At 40.0% G+C, this 25,551-nt stretch overlaps 1 protein-coding gene across 1 annotated transcript in view; it reads right to left on the bottom strand.

The window, feature by feature from the left end:
* The window catches only part of LOC116882832 (putative adhesion G protein-coupled receptor E4P), a 33,072-nt gene extending 8,089 nt beyond the window's left edge, over positions 1-24,983 (bottom strand). Inside the window, exons 1-11 of the mRNA XM_032883464.1 lie at positions 24,869-24,983; positions 23,630-23,694; positions 21,761-21,862; positions 19,947-20,121; positions 18,063-18,173; positions 16,145-16,338; positions 12,299-12,457; positions 9,988-10,182; positions 6,594-6,829; positions 4,171-4,237; positions 2,221-2,312 (exon numbers count right to left, since the gene is read on the bottom strand). Of these exons, the coding sequence (XP_032739355.1) occupies positions 2,221-2,312; positions 4,171-4,237; positions 6,594-6,829; positions 9,988-10,182; positions 12,299-12,457; positions 16,145-16,338; positions 18,063-18,173; positions 19,947-20,121; positions 21,761-21,862; positions 23,630-23,694; positions 24,869-24,983 (1,511 nt within the window). The remainder of the gene's footprint in view (positions 1-2,220; positions 2,313-4,170; positions 4,238-6,593; positions 6,830-9,987; positions 10,183-12,298; positions 12,458-16,144; positions 16,339-18,062; positions 18,174-19,946; positions 20,122-21,760; positions 21,863-23,629; positions 23,695-24,868) is intronic.
* Positions 24,984-25,551: the final 568 nt, after the last annotated feature.

The following is a 25,551-nucleotide window of genomic DNA, read 5'->3' as shown; positions in this document are numbered from 1 at the left end:
AAAGTACTTATCAATCTCAACACCCCAAAACCAAAGAATCTGGAAAAGAAATGGGCAGAAGACATGAATAGATACTTCTCCAAAGAAGACATACAAATGGCCAACAGACACATGAAAAATTACTCCACATTACTTGGCATCAGGATAATACAAGTCAAAACCACAATGAGATACCACCTCATCCCAGTCAGAATGGCTAAAATTAACAAAACAGGAAACAACAATGTTGGTGAAGATGTGGAGAAGGAGAACCCTCTTACACTGTTGGTGGGAATGCAAGCTGGTACAGCCACTATGGGAAACAGTACGGAGGTTCCTCAAGAAGTTAAAAATAGAGCTACCCTACAACCCAGCAATTGTAATACTAGGTATTTACCCAAAAGAAAAAAAAAACATGATCTGAAGGGGCACCCGCACCCCAATGTTTATAGTAGCAATGTCCACAATAACTCAACTATGTAAAGAGCCAAGATGTCCATTGACAGATGAATGGATAAAGAAGAGATGGTATATATATATACACACACACACAATGGAATATTACCCAGCCATCAAAAAAGATGAAATCTTAAAGAACCTAGATGTCCATCAACAGACGAATGGATAAAGAAGATGTGGTATATATATACAATGGAATACTATGCAGCCATCAAAAGAAATGAAATCTTGCCATTTGCAACAACGTGGATGGAACTAGAGGGTATCATGCTTAGCGAAAGAAGTCAATCAGAGAAAGACAACTATCATATGATCTCCCTGATATGAGGGAGAGGAGATGCAACATGGGGGGTTAATGGGGTAGGAGAAGAGTAAATGAAAGAAGTTGGGATTGGGGGGAGACAAACCATAAGTGACTCTTAATCTCACAAAACAAACTGAGGGTTGCTGGGGGGAGGGGGGTTGGGGGGGGTGGGGTTATGGACATTGGGTAGGGTATGTGCTATGGTGAGTGCTGTGAAGTGTGTAAACCTGGAGATTCACAGACCTGTACCCCTGGGGAAAAAAATATATGTTTATAAAAAATAAAATTAAAAAAAAAGATGAAATCTTACCATTTACATGGATGTGGATGGAACTGGAGGGAATTATGCTGAGTGAAATAAGTCAATCAGAGAAAGACAATTATCATATGGTTTCACTCATATGTGTAATTTAAGAAACAAAACAGAGGATCATAGGGGAAGGATGGGAAAAATAGAATAAGATGAAATCAGAGAGGGAGACAAACCATAAGAGACTCTTAACTCTAGGAAACATTGCTGGAGGGGTTGCTGGAGGGGAGGTGGGTGGGGGGATGGGGTAACTGGGTGATGGGCATTAAGGAGGGCACTTGATATAATGGGCACTTAGTAAACATTAAGTCATGCAATGGATGAATAACAACTCTACATTGGAAACTAATGTTACACTATATGTTAACTAATTGAATTTAAATAAAATAAATTAAAAAAAGAGTCTCTTACTGGAATTTTTCAAACTAGTCGATCCTAAGCCTGTTTACCCTGCTATACCTCTTTCCCACAGACACCACAATAAAGGCACTTGCCTACAATTTCCCCTGTCCCCTGCCTGCTAGCCAACTCCGGTGTTTCCCCAGAAAATCCCCCTCTCGTGGCACAGCATGCCTTTCCTCTCAGGGTCTGTGAGTATAACAAATTATCTTTTCAATGGCAGCTACCTCCTGATCTAGTGTTCTTACTATGTACCTAAATAACACTGTGCATAAAACAAGTTAATACAATAATATTAATTAAAACTTATAAATCACAACATTAAGTACTGAAAACGACTTCTTGTAGAAATACAACCCTATTAGAGATTCATGTGCTGGATAAACTTTGCTTCTTACCTGGACCATATACATTCCCCAAAATTATAAAAATAAGGGAAACTGCAAAGACATTATTCTCTTAATTCAGGGTTTCTTAACTTCACCACTACTGACATTTGGGTAGATCACCTTTGTGTGTATATATGTGTATGTGGGGGGCTGTCCTGTGTGTCATAGGATGCTTAACGGCATCCCAGGTCACTAACATCTAGATGCCAGTAGCAGCCTTCCCCTCTTCACCCTCCATCCCATCTTGCGACAACCAAAAATGTCTCCAGAAAATAACCCCTCATTTTAGAATCACTGCCCTCACTTTACACAGTGAAATATTCTGGAGGGGGGAAAAAAAACAAACCTCTTTTGCATTTTCTGGCTCTGTGCCCACCTACCTTGTGTTGTGCATCCTGGGTAATTCATTATTGAGGGAGCTAAGCTGGTTTTTTAAAATGCATAGCGTAGTCAGATAGAAGGAAAAATTGATCTGTGGAAATGACACGAAGAACAGAGTTTAAAGTAGGCTAATATCTAATATTTACAATTAAATAGGAAATGACATTGGAACACTGAAAAAATGAAATTTAAAAAAGGAATTAATTCTTGAAACTTGTAAAATATGTTTAGGATTTCTGAAACTCTCTGGATATATGCTTCGATTATTTTCTATGATTATGCTGTTAGCCAACATACAGTACATCATTAGTTTTTGATGTTGTGTTCAACAGTCCATTAGTTGCATATGCCTTAATTTTTTAAAAAATTAGCCTCCGTTTTTTTATGATCAGAAAAGCGATATATGTTCATTATCCAAAATTAGGAAAATGCAGAAAAACAGACAGAACTTATCTGAAATTCTGGCAAAGAAACTCATATTCAGAGATAAGCACTATTTCCATTTTGGTGCTTACATTTTCCATTGTTTGCTCCCCCCTCCCCCTATTGGCATGCCCTTTTCATAACAAAATTTTAGGATCACTAAATGTTTTACACAACCATTAAAAAACACCCAAGATTGATGGTCAAATTGTGTTTGCAAAACACATTCTATTAATTCAGAAAGGAAATCTGATTGAGGCCTATAGTCTAGTTGATGTGACTATACGAATGTAATTTTCCTGGTTTTGGTATTTTACCATGATTATGTAAAATATTATCTTTGAGTAAAGCTGAGTGAAGGCTACTTGGAACTCTTTGAACTATTTTTGCAAGTTCTTGTGAATTTTAACTTATTTGTAATGAAAAAGATAACTAGTGTTGGTGAACATGTGAGGAAATTGGGACACTTGCACACCTGTTGGTGGGAATGTAAGTTGGTACAGCTGCTGTAGACAACAGTATGGAGCTTCTTCAAAATATTTAAGATATTAACTGACTTGTGATCCAGCAATCCCACTTCTGGATATCTATCCTAAAGAATTGAGTTTGTGTTGGGATGAGCACTGGGTGTTATATGCAATGACAAATCTTTGAACACTACATCTGAAACTAATAATGGACTATATGTTGGCTAATTGAATTTAGATAATAAAAAAGGAATTGAAGTCCAAATCTGGAAGAGACATCCACACTCCCATACTCCATGTGGCATTATTCACAAAAGCCAAGATGCGTAAACAACCTAAGTGTCCATTAAGAGAATGGATAGAGTAGATTTGATAGCGACAGCTCATTGTGTAAATAGATGGACAGACACAGTGGAATATTGCTCGGCCCTAAAAAAGAAGGAGACCTTACACTATGTGGCCACATGGATGAACCTTTAGGACATGATGGTAGGTGAAATAAGCCAGTCACAGAAGGACTAATACGGCATGACTTCACTTACACGAGGTGTCCAAATAGTCAAACTCATAGAAGCAGAGAGTAGGATTGTGGTGTTGGGGTCTGGGGCTGGAAAAGGGATATAAAGAATCATGATTCAGGAGGTATAATGTTCCAGTCATGCAAGCTGATTACACTCTAGAGCTCTGCTGTATGATGCCATCATGTCCATGGTTGACAATACTGCATTGAACCCCTAAAATTTTACTAAGAGGATACAGCTCATGTTAAATGATTTTATTATAATTTTTAAAAAGCTGATTGTCTGTGACCACATATTTTTTTAGAAAGCCAAATCATCAGTGATTCTGCTGAGGTAACATGTGATGTCTTCATCTCAGCTCAGATGTGACTCTTTCCACAAAGAGAAGTGTCCATATATAATCTCTTAGTATGTACTGTTCTAAGTCTAAAGACTCTAAAGAAAATTTAAATAGGTCTCTATCCAATGATTCCCTTTGTCATATCACTAAACGCAGTATTTTCTATATCCAAAGTGACAACAGAAATTATACACCTACCAAAATAATAACAAAAACAGGTCCCATGAAGCTCCAAATAAATCTTCCATGGAAGCTGAGCCAGCAGCTGAAAAACAGAACAAACAACTTTCCAGATCTTCATAAAAAGAAACAAATGCATTTATTTATTTTTATTTTTTTTAACTTTTAAAGTTTTTAAAAGTTAAAAAAATTATGAAGGAGGGCACATATTGCATAGAGCACTGGGATGTTATACGTAAACAGTAAATCTTGGAACAGTACATCAAAAACTAGTGATGTACTACTGTATGATGACTAACATAATATAATAAGAATAATAATAAAAATAAACATTGTAAGCAAATAAATTTATTTCATTATGTTACATTAGTCACCGTATAGTACAACATTAGCTTATTACATTATACATCCTATATTATATATATATAATATATATTATATATATGCATATATATTACATTATACACCCTATAGTACATCATTAGCACATTATATCATGTGCATTAAAAAAAAAATCTTTCTCGGGCACCTGGGTGACTCAGTCAGTTAGGCAGCTGCCTTTGGCTCAGGTCATGATCTCAGGGTCTTGGGCTCTAGTCCCGCATAGGGCTCTCTGCTCAGCGGGGAGTCTGCTTCTCCCTCTCCCTCTGCCTGCAGCTCCCCCTGCTTGTTCTCTCTCTCTCTCAGTGTCAAATAAATAAATAAGATCTTAAAAAAAATCTTTCCCTAAACTGAAACATAGGGAGAAAAATGGGCACAGGAACTGGGTTAGGGTGAAATAATAATAAAACAATGACAACCATAACATGGAGAAAAACAATGATTAACATTCTTGGAAAACTTATATTCTGGGTATAGTGGCCCAGACCATTCATTCAGTTAAGCATCAAGGACCCAGTGAATGCTGCCCCATCCTTCCATTATCAGAATTCAAATACAAACTCAGAGCGGTGGCTTTGAATAGACCAGATTTCCTCTGTCTTGGCACTACTGACATTTGGGACCCATGGTTCTTGACAGTGGGGTTGACCTGTGCACCACAAAACATTCAGTAGCATCTCTGGCCACCTGTCTCCCTCAAGTTGTGACAACAAAAAAGGTCTCCAGACACTGCTGAAAGTCCCTTGTGGGGGACAAAATCACCCCTACCTGAGAATCACTGGAATAGACCAATAACAGGATAAACACAGATTTGGCTTTTAGTAACAAAAATATTTAGTTTCAACTCTGATTTTCATCCATAAAGGATGGTACCCTTTCCTCAAGTTGTATTTCTTTCTTTCTTTTTTTTTTTAAGATTTTATTTATTTATTTGACAGAGAGACACACACAGAGAGAAGGAACACAGGGCGAGCAGGAAAGGGAGAAGCAGGCTTCTTGCTGAGCAGGGAGTCCGAAGCAGGGCTCAATCCCAGGACCCTGGAATCCTGACCCGAGCTGAGGGCAGAGGCTTTAACCCACTGAGCCACCCAGGCGCCCCCTCAAGTTGTATTTCAAAAATATGTTGTTTACTGCTTAGTTCAAAGGAGACTTTTTTGTATGTTATTTCTTTTCCAAAATTATGTCCAAAATTATGTCCACCCTAAACCCATGATTGCCCACTTGTTCCTAAAAATAGTTTTGCAAGTTAGAACAAATTATGAAAGAAAATAAATTTATAGGTGTGATAGAATAACTTGAACTTCTCTCTACTCCGAAGGTGTCCAATTCCTAATGCCCAGAATTTGTGAATTGCTACTTTACAAAGCAAAAGGGACTTTGCAGATATAATTGAGTGTAAGTATCTTGGAATGGGGAGATAGATTACCCTGGATTACTTGAGTGGATCCCATGGAATCACATGTGTTCTTAGAAGTGGAAAGGAGAGACAGAAGAGAGTCAGAAGGAGATCCGAAGGTCAGAGAGGCGCAATGTTGCCAACTCTGAACACAGAGGAAGGGGGACATGAGCTGAGGAATATGGGTGGCCCCTGAAGGCTGGAAAAGCCCCTCCAGGCCCAAGATGGAATGTACATGCTGATACCTTGTTTTTAGCTCAGTGAGACCCATGATGGACTTCTGACCTACAGAACTCTAAGATAACAAGATTGCGTGGTTTTAAGCCACCAAGTTTGAGCTAATTTGTTCGAACAGCACTGGGAAATAAACACAATAAGACTTTTCAAAAATCAAATAACATATGTCATAGGAAGTTTACCTCTTAGGGGTCCCTCTGACCACACTATTTCAAATATCACCTCACATATATCCCCATTTCTCTACTTTGCTTTCTGTGGTGGTAGCTATCACAGCCTAACATCATATTGCATGTCTATTTGCTTATTGTCTGCTTTGTTTCCTGGGGGGCCCACAGAGCCTTCAATAGCACAGGTAGTAGATGTTTAATACATTGGAGTTCATATTTGTATTGTTACTTCCTCATAACAAAGACACTGTGCTTACTGAGTTTCTGTTCCATAACTGGTGTGTCCAAGCCCTGCAGACACAGCTACAATCACAGCTGGGATCCCGTAGCCAAAAGGATATATGAACCTCCTCTTGAACTTCCCTGAACTGATGTAGTTGGCCACTTTGAGGTTCTTGACAGTTAGGAAAAGCTGCAGCCCTTCAAGGAGCATCCAGGTGAAGGAAGCCAGGTAGAGGTAGTGCAGCACCCCAGCGATGATGGAGCACAGCACCTGGAGGGGAGACAAAAGTTGGGAGAACCTTACGGGTGCACAGAGAACAATGTTCACCATTCCTTGGAGCAAAGGGGATACAAGGTCACTGGAACACAGTCGTGCAGAGCAAGATGCTTGGGTTGAGTTCCTGTACCTCTCTGGGTTGACTCATGGTGGCAAACTCAAAAACTGTGGAGGGCCAGGCAGGGAGCATGTATCTGTCAAGCGGGCAAGTGTTAGGGAAGAGGTAGGGGTTGGAACTGTGCCACATGACCCTTCCGAAAAGCAGCAGTTGCTTTCAGCTCCAGCAATGGTTTCCATTCAAGAATGTGAGCCCAGGTTGATGCAAAAGTTGGGTATTCATCATGTCTGATGGCTGAGTAATAGGGCACGTATTGCACAGAGCACTGGGTGTTATATGTAAACAATGAACTTGGAATACAACATCAAAAACCAGAGATGTACTGCATGGTGACTAACTAACATAATAATAATAAAAAAAGAATGTGAGCCTAATATTGCCAGTGTTTCCTTTCTTTAAAACATATGCACACACACACCTGGAAATCTGAATTGTTGAGCAAAATCTCTCAGTTTTTAAATGCGGACAGTTAAAAAGAAAAAAACTGTGGGGAAATACACAGTACATAACACAAAAGTTACCATCTTACTATTTATGAGTGCATGGTTCATGGTCTAGTCAATGCCTGTGAGTGTTAAGTACATTCACCTGTTGTGCAGCCGTCCCCACCATCCATCTCCAGAACTCTTCATTTTGCAAAACTGAAATCTGTCCCCTTGAAACACTGACCTTCCGACCCTCCCCCACCCCAGGTTCCCACCATCGACTCTGTCTCTGTGAATATGTGTAAGTCTTTTAGGGACCCTCTATGAGTGGAATCAGACAGGATGTGTCCTTTTGTGACTGGTTTATTTCATTAAGCACAATGTCCCCAAGGTCCATCCAGGTTGTAGCAAGTGTCAGTATGTCCTTCCTTTTTAAGGCTGAATAATATTCCATCCTATGTATATACAGCACTTCTTGTACCTGCGTCTGTCAAGACACACAGGTTGTTTTTACCTTTGGCTATTGTGAACAATGGTACTGTGAACATGGTTGTGCAAATGTCTCTTTCAGAACTTATTTTCAAATTCTTTTTCTTTAATTATCTTTAAAAATTTTTTTAAATTTATTTTATTTTTTCGGTATTCCAGGATTCATTGTTTATGCACCATACCCAGTGCTCCATGCAATATGTGCCCTCCTTAATACCCACCACCAGGCCCAACCCCCCACCCCTCCAAAACCCTCAGTTTGTTTCTCAGAGTCCACAGGCTCTCATGGTTCATCACCCCCTCTGATTTCCCCCAATTCACCTTTCCTTTCCTTATCCTAATGTCCTCCATGTTATTCCTTATGCTCCACAAGTAAGTGAAACCGTATGATAATTGACTTTCTCTACTTGACTTATTTCACTCAGCATAATCTCCTCCCATCCTGTCCATGTTGATATAAAAGTTTTTAAAACATTTTTAATTTAAAAAAGATTTTTTGTATTGTGTTACATTAGTCACCATATAGTACCTCATTAGTTTTTGATGTAGTGTTCCATGAGTCATTGTTTGCATATAAGACCCAATGCTCCTTCTTTGAGGTAAGTACCCAGATACTGGCAACTCTTTTTTAATTAAAAACCACAAGCAGACTCAACAGAAAGGAACTGCTGACAATTAGGTCTGGGAAATAATTTTTTTGACCTTTGACTTAGATTCATCTCACTCATGCATAAAATACTATCCAAGAGAGCCGAGTATCCTATGTTCAACGTTTTCACTTAGCAAAGTGCTGAAAGGTGACCCAATGGCTTTAGAGGAACTATATTTTAACAAATATTCACAAAATAAACACTTCAGTGTCCTTCTTTGCAGAATAAGCTTGATATCTACAGATCTGCACAGTCTACCTTATGGCTAGGAGACACTCATGGGACTATTTACATTTAAATTCATTAAAATTAAACAGAATTTAAGGGGTGCCGGGGTGGCTCAGTCATTAAGTGTCTGTCTTTGGCTCAGGTAATGATCCCAGGGTCCTGGGATTGAGCCCTGTGTCAGGCTCTCTGCTTGGCGGGAAGCCTGCTTCTCCCTCTCCCACTCCCCCTGCTTGTGTTCGCTCTCTTGCTGTGTCTCTCTCTGTCAAATAAATAAATAAAATCTTAAAAAAATTAAAACAGAATTGAAGAGTCAGTTCCTCAGTTACACCAGCCAAAGTCAAGTGCTTAATAGCCACATGTGGCCAGTCACTCCTATATTGAAGAGTTCACATATAGAATATTTTTATCCTAACAGGAGGTTCTGTTACAAAGTGCAGATCTAGAGCTGTGTGCCCCGAATTAAGTGAAGGACAGTCAGGTTCTTAACTAAAACCTCATAAAACCCATTATATAATATTAGGCAAGTTACTTCCTCTACTCGCGCTTTAGGTTTGCCAACTTAAAATAAATTAATTTTTAAAAAGATTTTATTTATATTGACAGAGATCTCAAGTAGGTGGAGAGGCAGGCAGAGAGAGAGAGAGAGAAAGAGAGAGAGAGGAGGAAGCAGGCTTCCCGCTGAGCAGAGAGCCCAATGCAGGACTCGATTCCTCGACCCTGGGATCATGAACTGAGCCAAAGGCAGAAGCTTTAACCCACTGAGCCACCCAAGCACCCCTATAATAAATTAATTTTGATTAGATATGTAATTTTCACCATTTCTTTTTTTTAGAGATTTATTCATTTATTTGAGAGAGAGGGAAGAGGGACAGAGGAAGTAGAAGAGGGGAAGCAGACTCCTCACGGAGTGTGAGTGATGCGGGGCTCAATTTCATGACCCTGAGGTCATGTCTGAAGCCAAAACCAAGAGTTGGATGCCCAACTGACTGAACCACCCAGGGACCCCTACTTTTACCATTTCATAGCCAGTGAACTCCCTTCTAATATTCATTCCCAGAGACCCACTATTGATAGCACTAAAATGAGCAGCCATTGGCAATGGGGGTTGAACTGTCCATCCAAATTTTTGGACCTTCCTTCCCTTTTCCTACATCTAGCTAGCCCTTCCTTGGGCTTCAAGTGCATAGCAGCAAAGCCGCTAGAAATGTTCACAGAAAAGTGAGTCTCAGCTAATTCTCCTACCTTGGGCTCTGTCCGGTCAATGCCCGTGAGGAAGAGCAGGTGGGCCAGGAAGAGGCAGATGGAGAGCTGCAGGTGGAGGGAGGTGCTGATGTTCTGGATGGGTCGGCACAGGAGGAAGGTAAGGACTGCCAGGAAGAGGCACAGCAGAGAGAGACTCAACCCCACGTATGTGATCATGGTCAGCACAGGATCCACCTATGAGCCGCAAAAGAAGAAATCCATTAGAGTTTCCAGTTATGTTGTTATGTGCCTGATGGGTGTCCCAGGTCTGTCCCCCAAACAAATGACTTTAGCTCTCTGAGATCTGGTGTCCCCATATTTAAAATGGAGGCAGTATTACAGGCTGAATTGTGTTCCTCACCCACAAACTAATATGTAAAAGTACTAATCCCAAGGACCTCAGAATCTGACTGTATTTGGAGACAGGGTTAACTGAGTTACATGATGTCATTAGGGTGGGCCCTGATCCAGTAAGACTGGTGCCCTTATAAGAAATTTGGAAACAGACAGGTAGAGACGGAGGACCATGTGAAGACACAGGGAGTAGGAAGCCAAGGAGAGATGCCTCAGGAAAAAAAAATCCTGCCAGCACCTTGAACTTGGACTTCCAGATTCTAGATCTGCGACAAAATAAGTTTCTGTTGTTTAAGCCACCCAGACCATGAAACTTTGTCATCACAGTCCTGGCAAGTTAATAGAGGCATTAAGAGCATTTTCTACACAGTACTGTTGGAAAACTGAAACCACCAAACTGGCATGGCCCATAGAAATATCACAGTTGCATCATTCACAATAGCCAAGATATGGAATCAACCTAATAACCATTGATGGATGGATGAGTAAAGACACTGAGGTGTATGCATTACATTACTATAGTGGAGTATTACTCAGCATTAATAAAGAAGGTAATCCTGCTATTTGCAACAACATGGATGAATCCTGAGAACATCAGGCCAAATGAAGCAAGCTGGACACAGGAAAACCAATATTGTATGATCACACATATATGCAGACTCCAAAATAGTCTAATTCACAGAAGCAGAGAGTAGAATGTTGGTTGCCAAAGGCTGGGAGGAGGGGAAAATGAGGAGATGTGCCAAGCAGCATCAAGCTTCAGTTATGAAAGCTCACTGAGTTCTGGGGATCTAATGTGCAGCATGGTATCAACAGTTAACAATGCTATATTGTATACTTGAAATTTGCTAAGAAGGTAGATCTTAAACCTTCTCATCACAGACACACATGACAGGACACCTATATAGAGGTGACGGGTAAGTTATGTATCTTGACCATGAAGATCTTGTCATAATGCATACACATATACTAAAACATCATGTTGTTCACCTTAAATATATACAATTTTTACATACCAAGGATATCTCAATAAAGTGGGTTTTTTCAAAAAACATATACCCTATGAAGTAATTTTACATATTCTGGTAGCCCCATTAAAAATGTAAAAGGAGACATAAAATAATTTACTACTATGTTTTCTTTTTTTCCAAGATATTTTATTTATTTATTTGAGAGAGAGATTGAGAGAGCATGAGAGGGGCGAGGGTCAGAGAAGCAGACTCCCTGTTGAGCAGGGAGCCCAACTTGGGACTCAATCCTGGGGCTCCAGGATCATGACCTGCGCCAAAGGCAGTTGCTTAACCAATTGAGCTTAACCAACCACCCAGGAACTCTAGTATATTTTCTTTAACCCAATAGGTTCCAAATATTAGTTCAATGTATGATCAATGTAAAGGTAAAGAGTTATTCAGGAGATGTTTGACATTCTTTCCCTCTGTGTTGAGGGAGCACAGAGTTGTCCCTGTTGTCACTTCCCCATATCAGAGAGAGAAGTTTGTAACATACAATACAGTTCACTTATTCTGAGGTTCATTACTTACTATGTCCCCATTCACAGAAGCGTTGGGTATCTTCCACACACTTAGTGGTCCTAGATGCTTGAGGAATATTTGTCTAGGGAATGAATCCCCTTGTAAAATGCAGGCCCCTGACCTCACACCAGGTTTTCAGAATCCAAATCTCTTGGAAATGGAGCCAAGAATCTGCATTATAAATAAACACCCCAACCTATGGTTCTTAGGAACAGGAAACTGTGAGAAGCACTTAATGGCTAACACTTCCAGGTGAACATTCTAGTGATTTCCACTGAAAATGTTGACAGCCTTTCATGAATAGAGGGCGTGCTTTAAAACCGCTCTCTGTTCAATGTCAGAATGCATTCAATCTTCTTTTTACTAGAACTTGATAATGTTCCACTTCAATGAAAGGTAAGTTTATTTACAAAAGTAGAGATTACCTTTAATTTGGTGGATGCCATGAGGATGGCAAAGCTGGAGAGGTGGTTGCAGCTGCAAAGGGTTTGATTTTCATCTGAAGAAATAACTTGACAGCCTTCATTAGACCAAGACGACCCTTGCCAGTAGACACAGATGGACTGCTCATTTTCTGTCTTCATCTGGAGAATAACCACATTGCCTTATCCCAGTCATAGAATAACTAACATTTACTGATTGTTGTTCATATTCCAAAATATACTAGGCATTTTGTGTCTATTATCTCATTTACTACAAAGGTAGGTATTCATATACTCCTTTTACACAGGAGGAAACTGACAGTTGGAAGCTGGTGATAATTGAGGAGATAGGATTCCACTCCTGGAGTTCTGACTTCAGAGCTGTAAGTCTTAACCATCCTACCTACTGTCTCTCTCATTTGTAAGGTAAATGAGAAGAGGGAAGAAAAAGGAGATAATTTTTGATGTCAAGGCAATGTGATTTCCTGAAGAAGAGAAAATATCTGTTGAGTTCCTAACTAGTAGTTCTTTTCTCCCTTGAAATTGTCCTTGTCACCAACAGAGACAACACTGACAGATATCTACATATGTAGGCACCAATCTCTAGACTCAGCATGGAATAACTCGATTAACCTCCACAGCAGCTTATGGTGTAGATTCTGTTACTGTCCCAGATGCATGTGTTGGGGCATACCCCAAAATACAGTACATGCACAAAAGTGTTGGTTCACTGTTCTGTGATTTGACACAGAAAAGGACTTGCTCATTGAAGCTGCTACAAGTGAACAACTTAAGTATAATGGGCCCCAGTGGGGGGTATAAATGGGTCAGAATGCTTTCACATGGCCCCTCAATCATGCCCAAAGTTTGATTATATGAAGGAGACAAAAATCTGTTTCTTTCCTTAATCCAGGTCTAAGGCTGTTTGTAAGAAAAAAAAAAAAAATCCTGTGTTCAGCCAAGAGCTGGGAAAAGGGGGAAGTGGTGTCTGAATATTGCTTATTTGATATTTAGAGGTTTTAAATATTTCCTTTGACAGGAAATAAAAGGCAGTAAAAAATATTCTGAGTGCTCACCACTTCCTGTGTTCTGAAATTCCCATGTAATTGCATTTTAAAAAAATCAACAAAGGCTGAGCCTAGAAATTAATGGTATCTAATGCTTTGGAATTCTTACTATGTGTCAGATTAAAAAAAAAAGATTTTACTTATTTATTTGACAACAGATCACAAGTAGGCAGAGAGGCAGGCAGAGAGAGAGAGAGAGAGGAAGAAGTAGGCTCCCTACTGAGCAGACAGCCTGATGCAGGGCTCGATCCCAGGACCCTGAGATCATGACCTGAGCCGTAGGCAGAGGCTTTAACCGACTGAGCCACCCAGGCACCCCTATGTGTCAGATTTTTTAATAAAGGTTTTATTATGGTAAAAATTGCATAATATAAAAATTTCCCAACCTAACCATTTTTGAGTGGACAGCACCATAATGTTAAATAAATTCACATTTTTGTGCAACCCATCTCCAGAACTTTTTTTTTAATTTGTCAGAGAGAGAGAGAGAGAGAATGAGAACAAGCAGAAGGAGAACAGGCTCCCCACTGAGCAAGAAGCCCAATGTAGGATTGATCCCAGAATGCTGAGATCATGACCTGAGCAGAAGGCTGACACTTAATCAACTGAGCCACCCAGGTGTCCTGTCCACAACTTTTTTTCATTTTGTAAAACTGAAACACTGACCATTAAAAAAATAACTGCTCATTTCTCTCCCTGCAGCTCCTGGCAAACATTCTTTGACTTTCTGTTTCTAAGAACCTGACTACTCTGGGGACCTTATACAAAATGGAAGATTATAATATTTTTCTTTCTGTGTCTGGCATATTTCACTTAACAAAATGTCCTCAAGGTTCATCCCTGTTGTAACATATATCAAAATTGTATTTCTTTATTTTTCAAGTTTTTATTTAAATTCTAATTATTTAATGTATATGGTAAAATTGATTTCAGGTGTAGAATTTAGTGATTTATCACTTACATATAACACCCAATGCTCATTTTTTTAAAAAAGCTAAATACTATTCAATATTATTTCATACAGTAATACTAGGTTCAAGCGTTTGAGGAACAATCATACTATCTTCCATAGTGGCTGCGCCATTTACTATTCCTACCAACATTTCACAGTGATTCCAATTTCTCTCCCTCTTCATCTTGTTTTGTTTTTATAGTAGCCATACTAATGGATATGAAGTGATATGTCATTGCGGTTTTGATTTACATTTACCTAATGGTTAGTGACTTCCAGCATCTTTGCATATGCTTCTTGAACATTTGTATATCATCTTTTGAGAAACATGTGTTCAGATCCTTTTTCTATCTCTCTCTCTCTTTTAAATAGAGGTATTTTGTTGCTGTTGTTGACTTGTAGACGTTCTTTATGTATTCTGAGTATTAAACCTTTAGCAGGTATTTTCTCCCATTCCATGGGTTAGCTTTTCACTCTATTGACTGTGTCCTTTGATGCACAGAAGTTTCTAGTTTTGTGTCGCCCATTTATCTATTTCTACTTTTGTTGCTTGTTCTTTTGATGTCATAACTGAGAAACTCTTGCCAAATTTAAGTAATGAAGCTTTTCAACTATGTTTTCTTCTAGAAGTTTGATAGTTCTAGGTCTTGCATTTATGTCTTTGATCCATCTTGTGTTCATGTTCTGTATGGTGTAAGAGTCCATTTGCTCTTTAGCACACAGATATCCAATTTTCCCAGCACCATTTGTTGATGTCAGGCACTATTTTAAGGGCTTTATACACGTGGACTCATTTATCCTACACATTAAGAAGCACATTACTATTACCAGTAACAGAACCTCAGCATCTGGACTGTGCTCAGCACAGAAGGCTGGGTAATTTGCCTAACTAGTGAGTGGGAAGGGAGCCGGGACTTGAACCCAGTTTGTTCAGCAGCAACTCTCCATGTACTGGTTTAAGAAATGTCCATCAATTATTTGGCACTCCCTTCAAAATGCCAAGTCTAACTCCACTTCCTTGGGAGCAGTCTCTCTTGGAGCACTCATGGAAACCAACTGCCATGCCATGAAAACAGTGAAGCAGCTCTCAGAGAGCCACACATGGCAAAAACAGAAGCCTCTTGCCACCAGCTACAGGGTGGATCCACCTTTAAAACAAACCCTTTAGCCTCAGTGAAATCTGCTGGTGACAACACCCAGCCACTATCTTGACAGAAAACTTTTGAGAAACCTTGAGCTAGAGCCATCCAATAAAGCTACACCCAGATTCCTGACCTAAAGAAACAGAATGAGATAATAAATTCATATCACTTTAAGTTGCCAAGTTCTGGGGTAATTGTTTACACGGCAAACAACGCCTTTGAAGAAGACAAATCAATTTTAATTTTGGCAAAGTTCTAAAACCTTGAAAACTTTTCTATTGGAATGTGCCTGGTATGATGCCTTGTTACAGCCATTAGGAAGCACTTCAAAAATACCTAAGGACTACCACTCATCTCACATGCTGGTCTGGATTGATGACTTCTTAAACCCTGACCAGTTTTATTTGGACCGGTTTGACAAGTCAGACATATCCAGAGTCTTGGGGGAGAGTTGAGAGGCTGATTCTGAAGTTATCTCCTCAATACAGCTCAGGGATACCCCAGTTTCTCAGGAAGCCATATCACACCCTTGGTTTATTTTGGACTTTCCAACACCCTGTCTCCCAGATGAGTGAGATTCAATTTCATTTTTACAGACTTCCAACCTGTGAATTCATCAGCATGGAAACATTCCCATTTAATTATGAAATCCCTGTACATGTAATAGAGTCACCTGGTTCTCACATACCTTTTCATGCTGAAATGTGAAATTAACAGACACGGAGAGTGAGATGTTCTTTCTGGATCCCACTGTACCACTCACTACCTTGGAGTTCAGGTAGAAATTATGCAATTTTTCCTTTGTCATTAGATTTTCCTTAGACGCAAAACTCTCACCGATGATGGGACCAATAGAAGTATAAGATATAAATGCGACAATACCTGGGATAAAGAAGAAAACCCCACCTAGTTTCAGGGATGGCCATTTGGGGAAAATGTAATCTGTGTTAACTTTCACAGATCATTGGAAAAAATGATTTTAGTTCTCATTTATTGAGCCTTTACTGTGGGACAATGTGCTGAGTCATTCACATAAGTCATAATCATTTTACTTTTAACATATTTTAAATTTTAAATAGAAATTTCTTCATGACTACCACTCTTGCTAGGGAATATTTTCTTTGGCATTTTACAGTTAAGGAAAGGATTACAGATATTTAATAACCAACTTTAGGATGGAGCTAGGAAAATGTGAAGTCATTATTATATTCCCCCAAATTTCCAATGCAAAGCAATGAAATGATGGAAGGAATCAAGGAAGAGGGGAAAGAAGGCAGGCAGTTTAATAGATGGGAGAGTGAGTGAGTAGATGGATGGAAGAACGGATGGATGGAAGAATGGATGGATGGATGGACGCATGCATGCATGCTTGCATGGATAGAAGGATGAATGGATGGATGGGTGAAAGGAAAGATGGTGGATTGTATGGATGCATGGATGAATGGGTGGGTGAATGGGTGGATTTAGAGAAGGAAGAAAGGGAGAAAAGGGAAGGGAAAGAAAATGGGATGGAAGAAGAAAAGGGGGAAGAAAGAAGGAAAGAGAGAAGGGGAGAAGAAGGCAAGAGATGAAGGGGAGAGCAAGGAAGTGAAAGAGGGAGAAAAAGACTATTAGCAGGTAAGTTTGCAGGAGGGAAAGGTCATATGAAAAATAGTAAAGGAAAAATCTTAAAGGTGATTAAATTTAGACTGCACAGTTTTTAAAATGAGCTAGACAAATATGACATCAGTATGTCATGCACTGGAAACTAATGTTATATGTCAATTATATCTCAAGTAAAAATTCTTTAAAAATTTAAAACTTAAAGCAAAAAAAAAATAAATGAATAAAAATAAACACAAATATTCAGAAATTTTAAAAAGAGAGAAAGAGCTAAAAGGCTGATTGGTTTCCTCCAGGAAATGGGGAGCCACTCATTGTCCATTTGCAAGGGAAAGACAGCTGTTTAAGGAAACCAGCCTAAAGCATTGCATAGGGTTGAGGTGATTTAAGCAAGGAAAAGACATGGGAAGCCATTAAAAAATCTCAACTCAGACAACTATCATATGATCTCCCTGATATGAGGGAGAAGAGATGCAACATGGGGGGTTAATGGGGTAGGAGAAGAGTAAATGAAACAAGTTGGGATTGGGAGGGAGACAAACCATAAGTGACTCTTAATCTCACAAAACAAACTGAGGGTTGCTGGGGGGAGGGGGGGGTGGGGGGGGTGGGGTTATGGACATTGGGTAGGGTATGTGCTATGGTGAGTGCTGTGAAGTGTGTAAACCTGGAGATTCACAGACCTGTACCCCTGGGGGAAAAATATATATATATATATATATGTTTATAAAAAATAAAATAAAAAAAAATAAAAAAAAATCTCAACTCTACTCCTGCTCCAACACATCCAAGGTAAACAAAATAGGATTCTTTTCTTTTTCTTTTTTCTGGCTGTAAGAATCTAATGTGAATTTCCCAGACTCTGGCTTTATCAGTGTCATTCATGGAACTTACTCAAGTAACAATAAAAGCTTCTATGAACTGTTTTATTGGAGCAACATGGAATTCCACTGGGGAAATTCTTGGACTGATAGTCTAAGTTCTAGGGCCACCATATAGAGTACCTCCCAAGATTTCTTCCTCATTGGTGGTGCAGTGAATATCCATGGTCTGCTTTTCTGCCTTCAAACTGAGTGTCTTCAGCCTGCAGTTCTCAACCCTTTGTGTGTTGATGGCTAAAAAACAGAGAATGTTTGGTCAACAGCAACATCCACTTGCCCACCTGCTCCAATGTGATAATTCTCTGCACTGGACACCAATAAGAAAAACCCACACACTCCTGAACTGATAACTCTTGATTAGTGTGGAAAGGAAATGGCCAAACTCCATGGGCACTTAGCCAAATTCAAAAAGTGAACTAGGAATTAATCAGGCACCTTCACTGTTTTCTTTATCATTATTGGAATAAAATACACATAACATAAATTTTACCATTTTAACCATGGTTAGGCATACAGTTCACTGGTGTTAAGCACAATCACACCCTCACAATCCCTTTCTAGAACTTTTTCATCTTCCCAAATCGAAGCTCTGTTCCCATTAAACACAAACTCCTCATGCTTTCACCCACCCCTGGCTCTGACCATCTGCTTCTTGTCTCCATGGATGGGACTCCTCTAGGGACTTCCTATGAGTGGGATAATAGAGAATCTGTTCTTTTGTTTCTGGCTTATTTCACTGAGCATAACGTTCTCATGGGTCATCCATGTTGTAGCATGTCTTTCCTCCATGTTAGAATGTCTTTCCTCTAAGACTGAATAATACTATGTTGTCTGGATACACCACATTTTGTTTATCTAGTCATCTATGAATGGTCACGTGAGTTGCATCCCCCTGTTAGCTACTGTACTGTGAATAAAGATGCTGTGAACACAGATATATGAATATCTCTTTGAGTTTCTGCTTTCAGTTCTTTGGGGGTACAGACCCAGAAGTGGAATTGCTGATTCATGTAGTAATTCTATGTTTAATTTTTTGAGGAACTACCAAGAAATTCCACATCGTTGTACCATTTTACATTCCCACCAGCTGTGCATAAGGTCTCCATTTTCTCTATATCCTCATCAGTGCTTGTTATTTTCTGGTTTTTGTTAATAGCCCTCCAAGTGGATGTGAGGTATTACCCTTTGCTCTTCAACCCAGCACTGACTCACAGGCCAGGAAGGAAGGTAGAAGAGAAAGAACCGTTTCCAAATCAGCAGTAGAACTGAACTGAATCCTGTCAATAACCATGTGAGCTTGGAAATAAATTCTCCCTTGTTCAAGCCTTTAGATGAGACTCCTGCCCTAGCCAACACCTTCACTGCAGTCTTGGGGGACCCGCCCAAGCAGAGTTCTCAGCTAAGCCATACCCTGACTCCTGACCCATGGAAGCTATAAATTATATATGTGTTGTTTGTGATCGCTTGTTATGCAGCAATCACTAAATAATACACTAACCTAGAGTAGGTTTCTCTGAATCTGCAGGATTATAGATGGTGTATACTTTCTTCTACTTGCTGATCTGTATCTCTGTGAATGTTTTTAAGAAATAGAGAGGTATGTCCAATCCAAAATTAAAACCACACCCTATTCATTTCCTCTGTCATAGTAGTACTTTATGAAATTGGCTACCTGCAAACTTTTGATGGTGGGTCCATGTAGGAAAAAATCAAATCCATGAAATGCAAAATTATACCAGGCAGTGCACACTGACTGTGTACTGGTTGAGAGAGAAGACTGTGGACTCAGACTTGGGTGCAGAGTCTGACTCTTGACTCTTATACCATTTAGGATGCCAGGAACTCAGGCACATTTTCTGGGACTCAGCCCCCTTAATATAAGATAGAAGTAATCACACTTATCCCAGCACTACTAGGAGGATTTTGTGAGGTGATACACAAACTCAGTAGAACAGAGCCTGGCAACAGGGAAGGGGAGCTGTACTTACCATCCTTGTGATTCCTTACCCATAAAAGGCCCTTCCTCCTTCTGTGTTTCCTTTGGACTTCTGGATGCAGCTGCAAGGACGGCCGCTTCTATACTCTGCAGGTAGGTGGTCACTAGCCTTGCTTTCTCTTTTTGATTTCCAGGGGTTAATTGGGAAGTGAGGTTTGTGAGAAAATGGTAAGAGTTCCCGATTTCCTGTTAGAAACAAGGCTTGTTAGATGAATGGGAGGCTTTGCAAGACCAAAGTCCTTTAATTGAACAAATTCAAGCTTGTGTTTGGGCCAGATAAATCTACCAATAGCCCTGAGCCCAGGATCTGGCACTATAAAAGCAAAAGCATGCTGGTTTAATACTTATTCCATAATAAAACCATTTTCCTTCTCTTAGACTTTTTTGGTGCATTTTTCTATGTTGGGAGAAGACTTTGGTTTTCATTGCCTTTCCACAACATTTTGCCATGTGATAAATTCAAAATTAAATTTGACAAGAAGCACAAAAGAGGAGGTATTTACTCTCATTGACAGAGGTTCGAGGGACCTTAAATCTTTTCTGGGAACATCCCACAACCTTGTATGCACAGACTCCAAAGGAACTGTGTGAAATGAGATTTCCTGAATTGGCAAATGCTGGTTGAGCCCAATTCTGAGAATCTTCACATACGTCATATCCTAAGAAGGTAAGTCTCAGTAGACTCAGTTCCTTAGTATGTCTTTCAATACTTTCCAGTATTATAGTAGTGTTTGGTTTTGATTTGGTTAAGTATCCATCTGCATTGGTCAAAGATTCTAAAGTTGCATGTATATAGGATGAGTCTCAACTTCTCATGTATAGTATGATGGCTTTAGTTAAAAATACTATATAATATGCATGCCTGGTTGGCCCAGTTGGTTAGACATCTGTCCTTGGCTCAGGTCATGATCCCAGTGTCCTGGGATTAAGAGTCCTGAATCAGGCTCCTTGCTCAGTGAGGAGCCTGCTTCTCCCAATGCCTGCCACTCCCCTTGCTTGTTCTCTCTCTCTCTCTCTCTGACAAAAAAATAAATAAAATCTTTTAAACAAGAATACTATATAATACACTGTACATTTGCTAAGAGCTTTCAGGAATGCTCACCACACACACACAAAGGTAAATGTGAGGAAATGGATATGCTAATTAGCTTGACTGTAGTAATCATTTCATTACATATATGTATATCAAAATATCATCATGTACTCCTTGGATATAGAAAATTTTTATTAAAATACATTTTTTTCTTATGTTCGGTTAGCCAACATATACTACCTCATTAGTTTTTGATGTAGTGTTCAATAACTCATTAATTGCATGTAACACCCAGTGCTCATCACGGCACATGCCCTCCTTAATAAAAACTCATAGAGATGAGATTTTTAGAGCAGTTTTAGGGCAGCAAAACTATTCTGTTTGATACTATAATGGTGGACACATGTCATTATATATTTGATAAAACTCACAGAATGGGCAGCATGAAGTATGACGCCTAATGTCAACAACTCTGGCCTTGGGGTGACATTGACATGACATTGTAGTTTCACAAAAGCACCATCTGGTGCCAGATACCAGGCCAGGCTGTGCATATGAAGGGGGCAAGAATATATGGGAACTCTCTATTTCTGCTCAACATTGCTGTGAATCTAAAACTGCTCTGAAAGACGAAGTCTACTTGTTTTTTTTTTTTTTCTGATTCGATTTTATTTTATTTTTTCAGTGTTCCAAGATTCATTGTATATACACCATACAAGTCTACTTAAAAGGGAGGTGGTGGAGGAGAAGGCATCCACCTGCACCTGGAACCAAAGGAAAAGAAGCTCAGACCTGTAGGGACAGAGTAGTTTTTCTCTCTCCACAGCTGCGGGACAGCTTTGCAAAACGGGTGCAGATCTCTCTGCTGTTGTCTATAGAACTGCTCAAATTTAACTAAGAGAAAAGAAGAAAAGAAGGATTTGTTATTTTTCCTTTAATCAGCTTGGGCTGGTTGTCTAGTAGTTTTGATAGATGAGCCCCAATTTCATATATCATTTTTTCCCTAATTTTTAAAATTTAAATTCAATTATGTATTGAAATTCAATAATGTACTGTTTTTTTTTTTCCAGAGGTAGAGGTCTGTGATTCATCAGTCTTATATAATATAATATAATATAATATAATATAATATAATATATTCACTACATCACATGCCCTCCTTAATGCCCATCGCCCAGTTACCCCATATCCTCCACTCCCCTCCCCTCAAGCAGCCCTCAGTTTGTTTCCTATGGTTGAGAGTCTCTTATGGTTTGTCTGCCTCTCTGATTTCTTCTTGTTTTATTTTTCCTCTCTTTCTCTATGATCCTCTGCTTTGCCAAACATCCTTTAAAACTGGTTGCTAAAACAGCTTTGGCACCAACAAGCCTTGTGACCTTGAAAAAGTGACTTAAATCCTCTGGGCCTCAGGGTCCCTAATTAAAAACAAAGGAGCTCAGAATATATGGTCTTAACATTTTCTGTAGGTACTAAAAGTCTTTGATTAATTATATTGGGAGACCAACTATGCACACTGGCCAATTCAGCTAACCTTTTTTTTTTTTAAAGATTTTATTTATTTATTTGACAGAAATAACAAGTAGGCAGAGGCAGGCAGAGAGAGAGAGGAGGGGAAGCAGGCTCCCTGCTGAGCAGAGAGCCCGATGTGGGACTTGATCCCAGGACCCTGGGATCATGACCTGAGCTGAAAGCAGAGGCTTTAACCCACCGAGCCACCCAGGTGCCCCTCAACTAACATTTTTTTCTTTAACAATTCCATTGAGATATAATTCACCCATAAGACTCATCCATTTAAAGTATATAATTCAATGGCTTTTAGTATATTCACAGATTTGTACAACCATCACTACAACCACAATAAAGTTTAGAGCATTTTCAACATTCTCCCCTAAAATCTGCATTCTTGAGCAATCACCCCCAATCCTAGTCCATGGCAACCCCTAGTCTACTTTCTGTGTCTCAGGATTTGCCTATCTGGACAGTTCATATAAAAGGAATCAAGCTCTCTGTGACATTTTTTGTCTGGCTTCTTTCACTGAGCGTCATGTTTTCAAGGTCCATCTATGTTGTAGCGTGTGTCAATGCTTCATTCATTTTTATGGTGGAGGAGGAGCTCATTGTATGGATGGACCACATTTATTTTGTCTACTTAGGAGTTCGTGGTCATGTCAGTCATTTCCACTTTCTGGCTCTTGTGAATAATGCCACTGTGAACACTGGTGTACAAGTTTTTGTGTTGACATGTATTTTCAATTTTCTTGGTTATATACCTAGCAGTAGAATTACTGGGAATATGATAAATCTATGTTTAACTGTTTGAGGAGTTGCCAGGTTGTTTACCAAAGCAGCTCCATGGTTTTCCTTTCCTGTCAGCACAGGTGAGGTTTCTGCTTACTCTCCATCCTCACACCTTCATGACAGCCTTGTTAGATATCCCATGGCAACATGTCCAGCAAAGGACTCCCTGGATTCCTGACTCATAGGAATTTAGACACAGTAAATGTTGTTTAAGTCACTAAGTTTGGGGGTCACTTGTTACATGACAATATATATTAAATACACCTGCACACCATGGTGAGGTATCCCTCCCTACATTACCCACTCTATTCTGAGGATGGTCTTCTGTACACTTGTGCAAACCCATGAAGTGATGAACCTTACCTGCTTCTGACAGTTCTGAAACGTTGGATCACTACTGAAATTAGAGCAGTTCACAACGTCGATTTCTAGGACAGAAAATATGTAAGTTGGGTTAACATCATAGATTCATCACAGGAAACAATGTCATGTCTACTTTAATTAGGAGAGATTCGTCTCCATAATCTTGGAGGATCCCATAATTCCCAAAATAAAAAATGGGTCTCCAATTCTACTTTGGTTTTTAAGTAGTTGGGAAGGTTGTAGCTTGACCCTTAACAGGGCTTGTAAAATATAGGTTTCGATCAGAGGGAAGATGGGGAAAGAATAGGGGACCCGTGTTTCATCTGGTCCTTGAATTCAACTGGTTATCTATCACATCCTTTTGAACAACTGTGAATAAAATCTGAGATCTAAGAAAAGAATTGCTGCAATTCTACAAATAGAAAAACAATCACTGAAGGGTAGGAGGTAAGGTTGTGGAAGAGTAGGGGACCTTGTTTCATCTGGTCCCTTGAATTTAGCTGGATAACTATCAAACCATTCTGAATAGCCAGGAATCCAGCCCGAGATGTAAGGACATATATCTGGAACTCTACAAGTAGAAAACTTTTTTCTCCTTGCTTTTTTGCAAAGTAGGAGGTATGGAGACACAAATCTGAGGGGAGATATCAGAGATAAACGGAAGGGGTAGGGAGCTTCTATAAGCTGATTACTGGAAAGTGATAGAGCCCTGGGGGGCAAAATCAGAACCCTTAGAAATCTGCTCCAGTGAAAGACATCCCGGTCTGAAAGGGGCTCAGGGGATGAAATGGGCAGAATTCCAGGTGAGTAAATGTGGTCTCGGGATCCCAGGAGTCACAGAACTAACCGGGATACCTGAACTGGGAGAGTGCCCAAGCATTGTAGCAGGGAAACTGGTTATAGCTGGGGAGCCCAGGAGGGGAATCTTAACTCAGGTCGCCATAAACCAAGAGCCAGGCTAATGGGGTGACTGCTCTCCACCTAAGCACCTTTAAAAAGAGTGCAACGTGTGCACTGCCTGCCATGCCTTGAGAGGAGTCAAACAGGTATGCCCATGACCAGGCAACAGCTCTTGGGTGCAGCCTCAGAAAGGACAGTAGGGTGACAGTCAGCCATCCCTCTGGGAGTGGTGGAATGGGTACATGCATGAGCCTGCAACCTCTCTCAGCCCCATGGTACACAAAGGGCAGTAATGCAAGTCCCTCAGAATCCCCCTAGGAGACTGCTATGGTCACCTACCAGAGGAGTTACGGAGTTTGACACACACAAAAGTGAAACTGTTTGTCCAGGAGGGTTTACTGAAGTTGGGGGGTGGACTTTGATCTTTCAGCTCTGGGGCTGGAGATTGGGGCATGGCCATTTTTATTCTGATCCTCTAAAGAGGTGTGGAAAGCCCTCAGGGAACAAACCCACACAGAGGACCAGCTTACATTGAGACCAGCCCCCTGGCAAGGGGAGGAACAACTCAGCCCAGAAAAAGACACCTGAGAAGCAGCACAGCAGGCTCCTCCCCCAGAAGACAAACTGGAGGAACAGGTGCACAACTAGCTTAGGGATCCCACAAGATTGTAAAACTCCAGTGCTAGGGGAAAATATTACATAGAACTTGAGGATTTTCTCATGATCCATTTATCTTTACGTCTAAAATTTTCTGTTTCTTTTTTTTGTTTGTTTTCTTTTTTCCCATTTCAACTAGTTTCTTATTTTATCAACTCTATATTTTTAATTCATTTTTTAAATTATTATTTTATTTGACAGATAGAGATCACAAGTAGCCAGAGAGGCAGGCAGAGAGAGAGGGAGGAGGAAGCAGGCTCCCTGCCGAGCAGAGAGCCTGATGCGGGGCTCGATCCTAGGACCCTGGGATCATGACCTGAGCTGAAGGCAGAGGCTTTAACCCACTGAGCCACCCAGGTGCCCCT

This window comes from Lontra canadensis, unplaced genomic scaffold (assembly GCF_010015895.1).
Source record: "Lontra canadensis isolate GAN:19392208 unplaced genomic scaffold, GSC_riverotter_1.0 scaffold88, whole genome shotgun sequence".
NCBI lineage: Eukaryota > Metazoa > Chordata > Mammalia > Carnivora > Mustelidae > Lontra > Lontra canadensis.
This window is presented reverse-complemented; position numbering and strand designations above follow the sequence as displayed.